The 17,552-nt window shown below is 35.9% G+C and overlaps 3 protein-coding genes across 3 annotated transcripts; all 3 read right to left on the bottom strand.

Moving 5' to 3' along the window:
* Window positions 1–323: 323 nt before the first annotated feature.
* Window positions 324–4,163, bottom strand: slc25a6 (solute carrier family 25 member 6). Its single transcript, XM_046845074.1, has 4 exons — window positions 3,924–4,163; window positions 1,857–2,343; window positions 1,612–1,752; window positions 324–1,436 (listed from the first exon to the last, which is right to left on the bottom strand). Exons 1-4 carry the CDS (start codon window positions 4,032–4,034, stop codon window positions 1,279–1,281), a joined length of 897 nt encoding a protein of 298 aa, XP_046701030.1. The 5' UTR covers window positions 4,035–4,163; the 3' UTR covers window positions 324–1,278.
* Window positions 4,164–4,416: 253 nt separating this feature from the next.
* On the bottom strand, window positions 4,417–11,641 carry asmtl (acetylserotonin O-methyltransferase-like). The gene is made up of 14 exons (XM_046845072.1): window positions 11,009–11,641; window positions 10,359–10,466; window positions 10,153–10,284; window positions 9,997–10,044; window positions 9,852–9,916; window positions 9,670–9,734; window positions 9,474–9,582; window positions 8,804–9,149; window positions 7,979–8,150; window positions 7,616–7,800; window positions 7,327–7,459; window positions 6,141–6,281; window positions 5,463–5,585; window positions 4,417–4,846 (listed from the first exon to the last, which is right to left on the bottom strand). The coding sequence occupies exons 1-14, from the start codon at window positions 11,159–11,161 to the stop codon at window positions 4,632–4,634; spliced, it is 1,995 nt and encodes a 664-aa protein (XP_046701028.1). The 5' UTR covers window positions 11,162–11,641; the 3' UTR covers window positions 4,417–4,631.
* Window positions 10,369–16,895, bottom strand: p2ry8 (P2Y receptor family member 8). The gene is made up of 3 exons (XM_046845073.1): window positions 16,835–16,895; window positions 13,609–14,635; window positions 10,369–10,499 (listed from the first exon to the last, which is right to left on the bottom strand). Exons 2-3 carry the CDS (start codon window positions 14,612–14,614, stop codon window positions 10,459–10,461), a joined length of 1,047 nt encoding a protein of 348 aa, XP_046701029.1. The 5' UTR covers window positions 14,615–14,635; window positions 16,835–16,895; the 3' UTR covers window positions 10,369–10,458.
* Window positions 16,896–17,552: the final 657 nt, after the last annotated feature.

Below are 17,552 nucleotides of genomic sequence, written 5' to 3'. Positions count from 1 at the left end.
ATTCATCTATTATGCTGATTTTGGATCAATTTACAGTATCAGGTAAGGCACAATGGAATTACAGTAAATTATGCAATATTTAAGTGTAAAAGCGTACCAATATTCACCTATTATATATATATATATATATATATATATATATATATATATATATATATATATATATATATATATATATATATACTTGAATAACATATATCAGTGGAAGTATATGAATATTAGGAAGTAAGATTTGGTTGAATAGAAATTGTAATGGTGCTTTAATGGCACAGTAATTATTAGAATCTAAAAACAAGAAAGACAAACAAAAAAACAAGCGCATCTGAGGTATATACTTTTATTGTGTTACAAGCATTCCTGCTTTTTACTCAAGAATAAGGTCTCTGCAAATGTGGTTTCTCAATGTCTGATTACAACATACTTCACATGATGGGCGATGCCTTTTTTCACTGTCCTATGTGGACACAAACGGCTGTCCTTTTCACTTGAGGCATTGAGATCAGTCTCACATAATTTGACATACTGACAAGAAAATCGCCTTGAAAATATGGTTTCCCATATTGCTTGGGAAAGAAAATACTTTTAGCAGTGTTCCACAAAAAAAAGCAACTTGTCATGTCACCCCGGCTCTGAATGTGAAGGCCATTACTCTGGCTCTGTGGAAACAATGTTGGAGCCATTTATTGTGTTGATCATTCTCCAATTCGCAAAGTGGGGAATTAAAACATCATGCTGAATATATCTCTGAACCAGCCATGCCTATGTTTATCCAACTTTGAACATAAAGAAAAAAAGACCATTCATGGCTCAAGTATTAATCTGTTGTATTTGATCATTTATCTTCTTTTTTATTCTTGTTATTAGAAACCTTAAGTAGCATCTTGCAATTTTCACCTATGTTTCAGGGAGTGAAGATAAACTATTGCTGCATAGTACTAGCCATTACATTAGAGCCTGGTCCATTGGCAAGGCATGTACTGTTCAAACCTATTACACAACCACAGTCTTATGCAAGTAAACAATAACATTTCCAAATCAAAAAGATGTGCAACAAAAATAAATTACTATTTAGATTTGTGCATTAGTGCATACTATAAGAAACTAATTCACATAGTGTATACATTAATGCTCCAGAGGTTTAATACTATAATTTATGCTGGCTGTTTACATAGATAACTGGCTACACACTGCATATGTTCGGGGAAAGCATGAAAAACTTTAGCAGTTAGATCTATTATATTATAATTTTTTTTATTCTTACTGCTTTGCTTGGCATATTTAAACAAATTTCTTAAATTCATCATATAGCACAAGCACAAAAGCACCTCCCATGCCTCTGAGAACATTAGACCAAGCTCCTTTGAAGAACGCTTTGGCACCCTCATCGCGTGCAATAGTCCTCCAGCAGTTGATCGTCCCAGTGTACATAATGTCAGCTGTGACAACAAAACACAAAGGGCTGAGCTTAAATAAACACTCATTATGGGGAGCAGTGAAAGTCACTAGTTAAAAAGTCACACTGTTCCTACTATAATGTTAAAAATATGTTGTTCTCAGTATTATTATGGTGTGTGTTTGTGTGTGTGTAAATGGTACGCTTGAGAACTGTACCTCCTTTGCGTCCAGACTGCATCATCATGCGACGCCTCACGGTGTCGAAAGGATAAGAGACCACACCAGCCACTGCAGTGACACTCTGTGCAATCATCCAGCTAACCACAATGTGGGTGTTCTTAGGGTCAGGAAGCATACCTGGCCACCACCACATAAAACAACAACATATTTAAATCAGCTTATGGGTATGCACTACACACAATACTCACATCTTTCATGCATCCAAAAAATTGAGGTTTTACCTTTGGCTGTATCGTAGACTCCAAAGTAAGCTGCCCTGTAGATGATGATGCCCTGCACAGACACATTAAAGCCCTGATACACGCCTCGCAATCCATCAGACTTGAAGATCTTAGTCAGGCAGTCACCAAGGCCATTGAATTCTCTGGTGGCGGAGGCTTTTCCAACATCAGCGGCCAAACGGGTACGTGCAAAATCGAGGGGATAGACGAAACAAAGAGACGTGGCTCCTGCTGCACCTCCAGATGCCAAGTTTCCAGCAAAATAGCGCCAGAATTGAGTGTGCTTGTCAACACCACCCAAGAAGACCTTCTTATACTTGTCCTTAAAGGCAAAGTTGAGGGCTTGGGTGGGGAAGTAGCGGATGACATTGGCGAGATTGCCACGCCAGAAGGAGGCAAAACCTTGCTCTTTGGGAATCCTCACAACACAGTCGATTATTCCTTTGTACTGTTTGTCAGCGCTGATTTGCTTGCTGGCATGCTGTACCTGCATGGTGAAATAGGTAAGTCAACAACTGTCAAGAATTTTGCCATTTATTCTGAAGTTAATTAATAGATTACATCTCAGCAACTCACATGCTATACAAACTTCTTTTTTTTTTTTTTTTACAAAAATGTTTTAGCTTAAAGATGACGGATAGCTAAGTGACGGTATAAACAATGGAAGAAACAAGTAAATTTCTAATTGTACTCTATTCTAAAAACAAATACATTTATTGATTGACAGTACAAGTTGAAAGAGAGAGAATGAGAAGGGGATTGTCAGAGGTTGTTCAAATATGGCCTTATTTTGGATTGAGCACCACAATTTGGGTACTGAACCCTGACTGCAGGACCATGTTCAATAAAACATTATCGCAATTTGAACTCAGTTCATTCTTTAATTACACATTATTTTAATTAATTGTAGTATTTTTTTCAGAAGGCTCCCAATTTGTGTGAATCTGATGAAGCACAGATACACTGCCAACAACTGTCGACTGTGAATGTATCATTTAATTAATAATAATTTACTATTAAGTTATAAGCCCTGGAGACACTTTTAGTTAAAAAAAAAAAAATCTTGCAACAAGTCCATGCAATTCTTTCCAGCATTTTTATAATTTTTTTCAGATATTTTGACTGTTCTGTATTTCATACAGTCCGTCAGCTCAAATCATAGCTCCTGGGTATGCAATTTTAGAGAATAGTTCAGCCATTCAACAAAGCTGTGTGAGTCAACAAACAATAAATGATCACCAGTGATCCCAACAACTTGATCCTTATTTTTTTCTCATAGCCTAATTTATTTCTTTATTTATTCTTACTTTTGGCTACATGTACAGCTTATATATATATATATATATATATATATATATATATATATATATATATATATATATATATCCTTTATTCCATCATGACTCTAACTACCCATCAGTGCTTAATTTTTCTGCATTCTTGATTTCCTTTTTTATTATTTTGTATTTTATTTTGTAAGTGCATAGTTTTCTCACATTTTTTTTTTTTTTTGCATAAATACTCACTGGTCACCACAGATTTGTTCCTAAGTATATATATATATATATATATATATATATATATATATATATATATATATATATATATATATATATACACACACACACACACACACTCGAAGTCTTCGAGTCAGTTCTCAAGGTATTTCAGCAGCAATGCGTCTCTTACACGCACATCTTCATGACCAGAGTGCAGGCGTACTATAAATAAAGTGTGGTACAATACCGAGATAAAATGTGTCGTGTTATTACAGTGCGTGTGAAACGGAAACGTGGACCACCCCAGACAGAAGGCAGCCTAAAGCACATGCCAGGTGCAGATGACCCACAGGCTGCAGTGATGCTGCAGAGGACTCCAACATGGCCTCCCACTGATCACACCGGGATGTAGGAACTACTCACATGTCCAATTCAATTCATGCATGACCACAGATTATTAAACGTGCTATAAAAGCAAATAAATAAACAAATTATTTCTTAAATAACAGCATCGGCGAGAGAGATCGCTGTCGTGTCATGGAGCTGGAGAACAAGATGTTCTTCTCACCTGCAGAAGCAGTTTCACTCTCTCGATCGGAGCGACGGCTGTTTTAGAAATTGCAGCCGCAACTCCGCCGGCCAGAAAGTCTTTTGCAAATGATATCGCGGCGTCTGCCATGGCACCTTATATATTATAAATCTAGTTAACGCACGGATTAGCTGAACAGGAGAAAGGATGGTGATGAGCTGCTCAGCTGCAGAGGCCGTAGTGCGCAAACTCCCAGCGTCCGCGCAGGTGCGGAGAACTCACTTATCGCGAGAGCGAAGCGGAGGAAGCGCGAGGCCTGAGATTCAGGAATAGCTGCTGTGCTTGTATGTACACTTGATGGGCAACATTTGCAATTAATGAACCCACTGTGCCCAGTTTCCTGACTCCCAATTGCACTTTGTCTAATCCAGCATACTAAGAAGCTGCACCACATAGACACACTGAACCTTGCCAGTCAACAGCACAGAGTTTAGTGACATGTCTGCTCATCTGTGGACACTGAAAACCAAACCACTTTTATACAAGTCACTTTTATTACATTTGTGGACAGAAAATGCATCTTCTATCTTTTAGTTCTTGATTTATTTATTTTTTTTACAGATGTACAGGAGACAGCTTAAAACATTTAACTGACAATTGATACATTCCTGGACAGTTAAGTTGCCATCTAGTATAAAAATCCTTCTAATCGTTTTCAGCTTTTCAGGCAACCACAGAATAAACAGGCTAAGCTTCATCATCTTTCACAAAAAGCATGGCGTCTAGCATATTGCCTGTGTATCGGGTTTGTACAGGACTGAAGCCATGCTTCTTTATTAAGTTACTGTACTCTGCAGCACTCCTCTGCCTTCCTTCAGTCATGCTGAGTGCCTGCAGCAGGGCTCGACTCGGCTTGGTCCTGTCCTCATCCAGCAGAATCTCTGACAGCAGCAAACCACTGCCTGTATCACAGTGACATAAAAATGGTTCATTCTACTTAATGAATGACCAATTTGTAAGAGCTTATCAGCTACTGTAAATAAAACTAAAACGTTTGGACCCAATGGACAGAGTGTCACAATGTTTCACAACTTTCACAAATGTTTATTTAAGGTCAGCTGGATAAAAAAAATATAAATTTTATATGATTACCTTTTCATATACAGTAATTTGGCAAAAGAAATACAATTTCTGCACAATATATTGTGCAATAGAGTTCATTGTTGCTGTCTATCTACTCACAGTAACCCCTAGTGACAAAGCAAAAAAGTCTTTAGAACTGGCAATTGCAGCTTCTTGTGTAATACTATACAATATTTGCACACATGGATTTGGGAGGGGTCCCATTCTTTCTTAGAAAAATGTTTTTGCTTTGTCGTGATAGGTTATTTTGTGTAGATTACTGGAAAAATTGTAATCCATTATGAATTAAATCCAAACACAATAAAAATGTAAAAAAATAGAATGGGGTTTGAATACTTTTCTTAACCAACTTTATGTTAACACTTTGTGTTAATTAATGCTAATAATAGGGTATTGTAGAGGCAGTCGTCTGGTCTGCAGACAGAATGTTCTTACCTGGAGTACATGTCTTGGACAATTTACTCAACAGCTCATGAATCTTCTCATCAGACCAATCGTGGAGAATTCGTGCCAGGATATAGAGGTCTGCTTTGGGTAGGTCATCCTTGAAAAAATCTCCTAATACCACAAAAATAGACAATTACAGTATTTTAAAATCAGTAATATGACCTCACTTTAATGCAACTTCAATGACTTAATAACTAACACAATTTTATAAAGTTTGCATCCCACATAGTTTTCGTACTTAAACATAGAAAATTGACAATTCATTTTAACTATTTAAATACAAATAAAAAGAATTCCAAGAAATTAAACATGAGATTTCATGAAATTTAAGAAATATGAAACCAGAAAACAATCCAAAACATAAGGCAAAAATCGAGATCAGTAGGCAGAGAAGTCAAGAATAACTGGAAGCAAAGATTGGCCTGAAGTTGAACCAGAGACGTCATGAAGAATAGGGGAAATATGGCTTGCTGTACAAAGAATTTTAAAGAAATTGGAGGCAGGTATAAAGCAATTAGTTAGAAAACATATTAAATGTTCACCAAAAAGAAAATGCTAATCATTGCAATAAGATTTAATATTTTAAAATAGTATTATTTACATAGACATTTACTATTAGTGACATATTAAGAATAAAAATCTGAAGGTATACAAATTTGTGCTGACCTGCAACAAATGACACTCTGCTATCCTCTTCTACAGATTGGAAATGACTTCTCATTTCAATAACTGCTGGCAAATCAAAAACTATTACAGATAGTTCAGGATGAGCTTTGGTAAACTCATATGCCATGGCACCAGTACAGCCTGTGAAAATAAAATACAGAGATACAGAGAGCAAATCCTTAGTGTGAGTTTAGCATCTAAATGGTTAGTACATTAAATTTTGATTCACTGCTTCACAAGCAGAAGGTGGCTACTTTGAAGAACCTACAATATGACATATTTTCAGTTGTTTCACACTTTTTTGTTATGTATATAATTCCACATGTGTTAATTCATAGTTATGCCTTCAGTGTGACTCTACAATTTTCATAGTCATGAAAATAAAGAGAACTCTTTGAATGAGCAGGTGTGTCCAAACTTTTGGTCTGTACTGTATATATATATATAAAGAATCGACATAACCAATGAGTAAATGAGTAAAGATAAGTGGGTTCGACTGTATATATATATATATATATATATATATATATATATATATATATATATATATATATATATATATATACAGTCGTACCCACTTATCTCGACCTCGGTTAACTCGCCAACCCTATTAAGTCGATGTTTTTGAAGTGGAACCGCCAAATTCTCGCTTTGTCTTAGCATTTTCTCATCGGTTATGTAGATTCTTTTATGTCGCCGAACCCTATCATCGCGATCACAAGGGGGGCAAATTTGCCACTTAACGTCGGTTATGTCAGGAATCCCCCTGCCACGCCCCCTTCGGCGGCGGCGCTCCCGTAGCGCACCAGTGGATATTACTGCTTCTCTACAAGTATTGGTGGATTATCTCCTGAGTATTCTCAATACACTTTGTTTGCGTTTACTTCGGCTTCCGCCTCCTTATCATTCGCATTACAGGTTATCTCGATCCGCATGACCAATCAAACAAATCGCTGCAACGCTGTTGTGTAAAAAAAACCTCCAAAACACGTGCATGTACATTCTCATTTAATAACGCACATCATGTACATAAAGAAATTTCAAGCACGTTAATATATTGTCGCCATATTGGTTTTCGTTTATCTCGATCATCGGTTATCTCGGCGCTTTTTGGCGTCCCCTAGGCCCTCGACATAACCGGGTTCCACTGTATATACAGTACATACACGAAGCGCAACAGCGTTACCTCCAACATCACAGGCTGTTCTGAAGTGAGACAGATCAAATGCTGTGGCCACATCTCTTCCAGTCACCTTAGCAATGCTGTGCATGGCCTTCATAAAGTGAACAGTTACTTCATCATTGTTGAAATAGACATCCTTTTACAAAAAAAAAGAAAAAAACAAAAATTGCAATTCTTGTTTGCATTTAATTCTATTGTGCTGTAATGCTGTATTATATACTGTAAATTAATACTATTATTATTATTATTATTATTATTATCCTGCACCACCAACTTTACTATCATGAGCAACCTTGAACACATTTTCAGACTTCTTCCCAAAAGTCCTCTCATGCTGTCGTGTGCCCTCCCTGACAGCGTTCTCTAAGTCGGTGAAAAGCGGCCAGATCTTGTCATTGCAGTGCAGGATATATGCATGCAGAGAGAGGGGACTGTCTGATACCAGGAACTGTCTGGCCTGGTCTGTGTTCCGATACACTATGACAGAAAATATACACAATATAATCAGCACAAACAACATTCACTGCTGCAACATGACAAAACGCAGTCTTTACTTCGATTTATTTATGTTTTCACAGGTGAGTATTGCACTGAGACACTAAGCTTATTCTGGATTGTGTTGAATTCATTATTAACCTATATCATCAAAACTCACCAAGCTTATCTTCACATTTAAGTTTATACAGTAGCCCTAAAGACACAGCAGCATCCAGTAACCTTTCAGTGCCGAGCAACGAGGCATCGATTCGATTGGCTACTTCCTCCACTGTAAGCCCAGAGACGTTTAGAACGTCAAACACTCCCAGTCTGGATGCTGTGAACAAAGTCTGGTAGAGGGTATCAGGTATTAAAATTTATATATTATCAGATGAATCCAAAATGTTAAGAAATCCTGAAATTTCAGCCTTTTTTTATTCACTCATCTTTATCTGTTTATGAAATTGAAAACCTATAATGGCACCTATTTGAAACCTTCATAGTCCCCAGAAGGGTTAAATATAAGCAGGAATATATATACTGGAAAGACGGCGGAAACTAGCTAAAGACATTAGTTTGAGCTGTACGTGGATGCAATATTTAAAATGTTTATTGATGACATACACTGCTAGATTTGACTCAGAAATGCTCACCCACATTTGCACATGGGTATGGTCAAAACCACAACCTGCAAACCTGAACGTATATCAACCTGCTACAATTGTCGATGTAATTTTGTTTTGTTTTTATACTGAATAGGTGTGAAAGAAATTATTTCGGTTTAAGCATTAAATTATATTTTTTAGTATGTTTGGATACTTTTCTAGCAGGTTGTGATCCATGTGTCATTTTTCTCTGTATTCAAAAATGATGAACAGTAAAATTATACACATAAATCCAGAATATATTACAGTATTCTAAAGCATCATATTCTTGACTGTCAAGCAAGGCAATTACTTTTTTTTCACAGCTATCATCTTTCAAATATCAATACATTGCAAACCTTTGAAGCTTTAAATCCATCTAGTAGTTCCAATATGTTTTGTGGGAAGCCCTCAGTGTTGTCCTTGTTATCTTCAGGTTTGACCACTTTGCACACCGAGTCAAAGTGGTTGAAGTAGCTAATTTCTGGTTTTACACATTTTTCAGACTGACAGCTGACTGAAGTCCACGGCTCTTCACACATGGCCAAATCCTTGTGCTTTATCTCAGGGCAGCTGTTGTAAATCTTTCCCAGCTGTTTGCAGAAGTGATTTAGTGGGAAGCCCACCACATTGAGAAAATCTCCGTGCACGTATTCCACCAGCATGCCACCCAAAGCCTGGATCCCATAACCACCAGCCTTGTCCCTGTCAAAGATATAGGAATGTAGGAACTGTTTTTACAAAAGACCTATAAAAAGGTGTTGGTCAGAAAGCACAATTTTGTATAATTCAACAAAAAAAGGTAATTGTAGTTAAGAATTCAATCTGATTATGACTTATGAGAATTCTGAGAAATCAGGGGAAGTCTTTTTCAAGAAAAAGCAAACATTAGTATGAAGTAAACATAAGTATGGACTAATCTGTACTAAAGGGCACAGATTCAAATTGTGTTGTTTAGCTTGTCATTATCAAACTAAATCTACATTGTATCAATCAATAGCAAATTTGGCAGCTGAAAAATGAACTTACATGGGCTCTCCACTGTTAATGTATTCCCAAAGCATCTCCTCAGACAGCTCTGCAAACTTCACCTTTGTCTCCTCAGAAAAGTCCACCACTTTGTGTTCTGTTTCTCCACCTGAAATCCAGTGGGGACAAAAAATCAGCTTTCCCCTTAAAAAATACTATCCAGCTAAACATTAAGTTAAGATTACAGTTAACATACCCTCTCTTTTATTACAGAGGACTATGACTACTCCTGTAAATACGCTGTGCTCTTTTCCACTCAATCTGCAACATGTGTGCATAATAAAAGTAACAGTCATGAATAAAGGCAAAGTATAAAACATATATTACACATGTATAATATATTTTTACATCTAGCTTCATTATTTTAGGCCAAAGCACCTAGACAGCATGCGGTATGCATCTTCCTTGTCCACGGGCTTCTCCAGAATTAACCCATCTACTGTCTGGGAACAGTAAAATGCACAATTACTATGACATTTATCTAACAAACAATGTGTATTTAACAGAATGCACCTTTACTTACAACTACAGTGTCTGCTCCAATCACTATATCTGGATTTTTCAGGTGTTTCTAAAGAAGTTAGGACACACAGATTAACACCTAAATAAGAAACTCTCACCTGAGACAAAAAGAAAAATCTGAACCCGATATTTTTGGGAACAGAAATAACAAGCTCACAAGTCTCATTCTCTGAGCCACTTCCAGGGCCTTTTGCTTTGCTGTCTCCACTGCATATTCATAAGGCCTTTCAAATGAGGTCTTATCCAGAGTCTCTTTAAACCATGAGGGCACCACTTCAAAACGTAAACCCTACACAGACACAGGGTGTATAATTAATTGTGATCATTACTACATTGTTTCCCATGATGCTGTTTTAAACTTACCGTGTTGGTCAAAATCTCTCGTCGCCTCGGAGATGCACTGGCCAGAACTACGAGCTTGCCACGCAGCTTAGATATGACTGGGTGCAACATCCTTTTGTTTTTAGAGGTCTACCATAAGAGGCAGGACAGTCATTAAGAGATCTGTGCATGTTATATTCATACAATTTCAGTTATTGTGAGCAAATATGAAAAACAAAAACAAATACAAAAATACTGTGGCTCCTAAAGCCTAAATTCAGTGTTCCTGATATTTGTCAAGCACATATCTAAAAACAACAAATTCAGAACATGTGTTAGAAAGCATATATTATTTTGATTAATAGCCATTAAAAGTGAGTAGATGTAGTTCATAAGGATTGAGGGTACTGTTTACATTCAGTAGATCCTTTACTCTTTTTAAATTTCAGATCGAGGTGCTGCTTTGCTGGTTGTCCCTAGTAATGTTAGTGATAAATAATCGAATCTAAACTGATACAATGCATTTTAAACATTAACATTTAACAGCAGCGTTAGATATGATACATGGGTTTGACTGCACATGTCAGTGACACTTTAACGACTCTACCATATCAAATTTAGGACTTTTTAGATATACTAAACCTACATTAGATTTTTTTGGGCTCTCAAAGCAAGAAGCAGTCGATTTTTACCTGCACCACTTGCAACTCGGACCTTCTCGTGTACACCGCGAAGCTCAACCGGAACGCGGTGGGCGGGGCGTGCCTGCGCATGCGTATTTGCATCGTGGTGCCACGCATGTTATTCACCACTAAGGAAGTTGGCAAGCCCTGTACCCTGTACATTTTAATGCTGTCAACGGGCAAACTGGGAACTACACTACCGGTGGTAAAGCAGCGTCATCAAAGAGAGTAGATCGTCAACAGGGTGAACATGGACGATGATAATAAAGGAGATACAATAGCACTCTGGTGTATTTACGGATGCTGTTTAATTTTGATTTGTGTTTGACCACGACAACTTTACTAATCAATGTGCCAAAGGAATAGATGGTCAGGGTCTGAGGTGGTTTCCATTTTAGAGGGTTATCAACAGGCCAAGGCATCACATGGGGTTTCCCACCATATATTTGTATTAAATTGGAAAGAACCTAAGCATTTAGAGATATTGGTGGCAGAGTAATTACGTGTTGGAAAATAAAATAGATGGGGGTTACACAGGTTGCAAAAGAGGATATATAAAGATTGTGGTTTGACTGTGTTTTTGGCTGATTCCATGGAACTGCATGATTTTGTTTCTGATGAATAAAGTCCTAAAGCACCACAAATCTGGATTATGAACTTAGTTTGTTGCTTTTTTTTTTTTTTTTTTTTTGCTCTTCATTCTAATGAATTTGTTAACTTTTATATTTATTCAATTTAATATTCATTTAAAATGATGGCAATAATTCATTATGATTCGGGGAACATTGCTTTAATGTTAGAGAAAGCTTTTTTCCATACATGCTTGTTACTGTATTGATACAGCCCTGGCAGTGTGTCATTGTTCCCTCTGCTCTTCAAGAGTCAAATTTGTTTGCTTGTGATGCAACTCACAAGTTGCAGACATTGACAGCACAAGAATGTTTTACTCATGAACTAAGATATTAAGACATTACTGGTTGATGTTATGCTTTAGTGTAGGAAGTCACTTGTAAGAAGTGGTGGGAAATGGCAGAGTAAAAATAGAATGTAATAATCAATGCAGAAACGTAAAAAGTATCTATGAATTCTCAAGATGTGACAGCAATAGAGTATATATAAAAATAAAATATAATAAAATGACACATTTGTGTGTGAGAATATTTTTTTGACTGAACGATCTACTGTAACCAGAGTAGTCATGTCATGTCATGCATGTGTACTGATACACCCAGAGAATTTATTTTGAAATGTGGGTGGAGTTAAGGCAAATCTCTTCAAAACAATTAATTTCCCACATGAAGGTAGATGTCTAATGGCAACAGAGAGATTATATATATATCAGTTTTATAGTTATTGAGGGTTTTTTCTCTGATAATCCACAATCTAAAATTATTTAATCTAAAAAGATACTGAACCAAATGTATGAGCCTGAATGACTTCTTGCATAGTGGTATTAGATATAGTTTTATCAGATGTTGCGCTTGTTATGCAAGTATTCTACACAGTATGACACTAAAACAAGCTGTTAGAAGAATTTCAATAAAATTAAAGATATGCTTTCTGAGCTACAAGCACAAATAAGATGTCATGCTTCAGTATTACATCTAGAAATATTGCATATGAGATTGTTCCTGCATTGTTTAAAACTTTGCATACTTATCTTATTACATATGGTCTTTATTATTTGTATTCATTTCTGGCAATAGGACTATTTTCTGTTGTTTATTTTTTTCAGCAAGCCAGTGTGTTTTTTCACTGTTGTTTGGTGCCTCTTGGGTGTTGCCTACCTTGTGGCTTTCACAGGATGTTATATTTTAAATGCTATTTTCACTGCATTAGAAAGAAGTTTGCTAGTCAGTGACTAGGTTTAGGAAGTGAGTCAATAAGTCAGATCTGTTGGTGAACCTACTGTTAAATCTACAGGCTCGTATATACTATAACAGGTGGAAAATCTTTATTTAAATAAGCAACATTTATTGTGAAGGCCAAAGTTTTACCTTAGACCTCCATTATACTGCATTATGTAAACAATGTAAACAATACAATGTTAACCAAAAAACACATTTGTTAGCATACAATTATGAGCTTTTAAAGAAATGAACTGAACTAAGAAAACAAATTCAGCTAGAATGTTACCATATAAATCCCCGAGATCTATAAAAAGTGCATGTCAATCAAATAATATTTATGGAATTGTGCGGAACAAACTACTGACAAATTCTGTGAAAATACTGTAAGAATTTACAATATTGCAATATAGTTTGTTCAGAGGTAGTCACTTCATATAGTGACCACATGGAATGGGCTACAAAATCACATAAAACACGCTGTTAAAATATTAGTAAAAGCATATAAAAGCATGGTTAAAACACTGTCAACAATGCGGAAGAAAAGAAGAAAGACTGTACAAATAGTACAAATGTGGGATTTCGTTAGAAATTTCATGTGACCATGATGGTTTCCTCATCATAGATCAAAAAATAAAAACTGAAAATAAACAATGATAGGAGAAGTAAAACCTGGTGCAAATTAATACGACATGTTTTACAACTATAAGATTGAAATGGCCTGACTAATCTATTTCTCTGTGTGTCTAGCATCGGCTTTACCTATAGAACCAGTACGAGCCGAAAGTAAACTTTCTTTCCGTGCTTCACTCATTTCCATATCCACAGTGCTGTGGTTTTGCAGCTTCAACATCTGTCTCATTTTTCGTCGAAAATCCTTTGAGGCCAAATAGTAGATGAATGGATCAAGGCAGCTGTTTATGCAGCTTAATGACAGGGACAACTTATAGTACATGTAGAGAGATTTGTTATAATAAAGCTTTGCTATTGTGTGGGCCAAGAGTAATATGTTGTTGGGTGCAAAACAGAACGTAAACACAAACAAGACAATAAAAGCCAGGCGCACAGCACGCCCTTTCTGGTTGCTTTTGGAATTTTTGACGAGAACGCAGATAATCCTTGTGTAGCAGCACACCGTTATGATGAAGGGACAGAGAAACAGAATGAAAAACATGCCAAACAGGAAGGCTGCCCAGTGTGCAATTGATGGGAGCATGTCCTTCTTTAGAATGTCAAAGCAAGTAATAATGTTTAGCTCTGGCACTTTAAATGTCAGATCCGTCTTCTCCAATGGGCTGAGAACTGCCAGAACTATGCCCCACATGACGATGCATGCAAAAATGGCATACCTGGCCTTGACATTTGCCCGTCTAAATTGCATTGGCTTCACAATCCCCATGTAACGGTCAATGCTGATAGCCGTCATAGTCAAAATGGAACAATACATGTTAACAAAGAAGGTAACTGTTAGTACATTGCACATGCTTGAGCCCAGGGTCCAGTTGTAGCCTTGCATTTGGTACATGATCTGAAAAGGAAGTGCTAAGCCCAGTGCCAGGTCAGTGATAGTGAGATTGATCATAAAGATGATAGAAGGTGTCTTTGGGTGGGTGCGGAAGAACAGCAGCCACATGGAAAGCCCATTTCCACAGAGGTTCACTATGGTCACAATGACATAGACGGCTGACACAAGGTTACTAGTCCATGTGGTTTGAAGTATAGACAGGGTTGTATTATCTATACTGCTGGCGTTGGTACGCTGAGGCATGTTTGAGTTTATTTTTCTCCCCTGCACAGAAAGACAGAAAGAGCGATTTGGCATTTCATCCAACCTGTACATTATTTACATTGTCTTTCAAAACATGTTTATGTTTATGTCAGGCAATGTTAATATGTCAATATGCAAGTAATATACCTCAGCAATTAACTAATAGCAACTAATGATTTCCATCTAACCTGCATTTGTTCTATCATATGTGTATGTATTCAACACTGAAAAAAAGTTTTCCGTGGTGTTTTTTATTTACACCGTTTTTCACACACCAAGTTCACACTTACAGCAGATACTTCTTGATGTTAAAGTGCAACCAAGTATGAATACAGGATGTGCAGAAGTGTTGGTTAAATTTCTCACGATATGAGGTTATGCTTAATCTTGCAATGCAACTTGCCTGTGCATTAAGGCAATTTGGTTTATCTAAAAGCTTAATAAGCTTTTGACCATGTACAAATATCTGATTAATAAACATTTTTTAAAGCAGGTGGAAATGTTCTTGCATGTGCATTCTGCACTGATTTTTTTTGCACTGATTTTTTTTTTCACAGATAGCCCTGAGGTTTCATATGTGCTCTTTGTCATACCACTCATAAAACATCCAGAATGTGTAGGTGACATGCTTATATATAATCTAGCATTTTGTTGCACTTTATGATCTTATTAATCTTTATTATATTCATAAAATATTTATTTGACTTGGATGTTTTAACTTGTTTATTAATACTATTCATATGTTTACTTGAGCTAGTGACAGCTATTTAAATTTAGCACGCATATATAAATAAACCATGTTACATAATTACCCATGCATTTATTTATTTTATTTTTTTTTATCAGCACAAACTGTGTCTGGTAGAGCCTTGCAGTTTTCTGGGCAAATAAAACAGAACATTTTAAAATTGTATAAATTCTACTGCAAAAGAGAAAAATATGCATCTTGCGCAATCTTGACTATTTATTATTAAAGATGTAGCACAATTTCTCACTCACTATTGGAACGTGAGCAAATCTGTGACATTGACCATTGTAACACCACTTTTTTTTTAAAAAAGGGGTCAGATCATCCATAAATCTAATCTCTTCCACTGAAGTGTTCAGTGTTCAGACGAAACCCTAATGGATTGGTCTAACATGGATCATAAGGTTTTGTCTACCTCTTCCTGAAACACTTAAATTAGCACTTTCCAAGTTTGTAGAATTCTAGGGTTATATTTATATTAAGTTTGTAATCTGGCGTACCAGTGTAGATTTATTCATTACTAAAGATTTAAAGCACTTTTGTACGTCACTCTGGATAAGGGTGTCTGCTAAATGCTGCAAATGTAAATGTAAATGTTTTGTGGAATCCATGTTAACTTGAGTAAACACTGTCAACAAAACAAAAAAGACGGCATAATAATTAGTAAGAAACCCTGAAATTCATGTAAATGTTTTAAAGATTTTATTTTCCGATCAGGTGATTAAAGAGAATCGTTTGTCAAAGTATCATTTGTAATAAAACCTTTGTGCGAAATGTAAAAAAAATAATAATAATAAAAACAGAAGCATTTGCACCAGTGGTCTCAGATTTTGGACCCCACTATATATTTTGTAACTTTAAAATATCAGTAGAAAAATAATATCTTAGCAAGCACAAATGGCATGTATATTTTATATTTAGGCAACTTCAACAAAATTTACAAATTTTTTTTGTTTTGTTTTGTTTTTTTATAAGAGTTCAATAAGCATATTTCTACATAAAGTTATAGCACATTAGATACCACTTCCATTATTTAGAGTAAACAAAAAACTCATATCCTCTTCTATTATTTTTTTCTATTTACTATGAATGATCATAATTGTCTTTAGCTTTGCTTTTTGTGTGTTGTGGTAGCTCTGACGGAAGACTAAAATGACTTGTTTTTTTTTTAAGTGATAGCCTCAATATGTCCTAAATCACATTTCTTTCAAGTAACAAATGATAACAAAACAAAATAAGGCATTGTTTTCCACACAACTGCTTTGATGTACACAATATGTTAGCATACTTGTTCTTCAGCACACTTCGCATATCAAATCACAACTCTTTTTGTTTACTCTGTTCCTCAGTAAAACGCATCAACTCCACACTGACTCGATTACAATATTTTTTCATTAATCCTTGGCAAACAAAGAGTCAATTTCTGAAGTGTTTTTATGTTTGTGGCTAAAGGTGCCTTCCAGTGCACTTACCCAACTGAGCACATGTAGACTCCCACGTGTAATACAGGCCGTTAGTGTGCAATGACTGTTCATTCAGGAAACAACTTGTTCTAAGATCTGTTTCTGTTAACACAGGGGAAGTGCGTCATCTCAGACTTCTCAAATTCACGGATTAGCCCAAAATGTATGCATGAAAAAATATTATTGAACAGATACATACTGTACATACAGCCCTAACAAATTCATTTTTTAAGGTAAATGTTAAAACTGTGCAGCTTGTGGTATATTGTGGATGAAAGTATTTACAATTTTTGTTTTATTTCCTTTTTAATGTGAAATAACCATTAAAAACTAGACCCAGTTTCATTGTATTACTGCAACACTAAACTATGAATTATGATGCTAAACAAAATTTTCTTGAAAACGTATAAAGGTGAGTGAGGATGTGGGAAAGGAAGACATGCCACACTAACCATAACACGCACTAGACGCTACACTATCAACAGACGTTGCATCAAACACAGATATAAAATTAACTGCACTTGGTTGTCTTTTTGTTGAATTGTAAAACAAAAAGAAAAATGAAATTCTTATTCATTTAGTCCTTGGTGTATATGTTGCAAAGATTTTGAATGCTAGTGCTGCTAGATGACAATGCTTTTCATATGCTTGTTGACTTATATTAGTTGTATATTAATCTTTATGATGTATTGCTTTGCTTACAAATTCTGTAATTTGTGGGGTGCAT

The sequence above is a fragment of the Silurus meridionalis genome, chromosome 3, assembly GCF_014805685.1.
Source record: "Silurus meridionalis isolate SWU-2019-XX chromosome 3, ASM1480568v1, whole genome shotgun sequence".
NCBI lineage: Eukaryota > Metazoa > Chordata > Actinopteri > Siluriformes > Siluridae > Silurus > Silurus meridionalis.
This window is presented reverse-complemented; position numbering and strand designations above follow the sequence as displayed.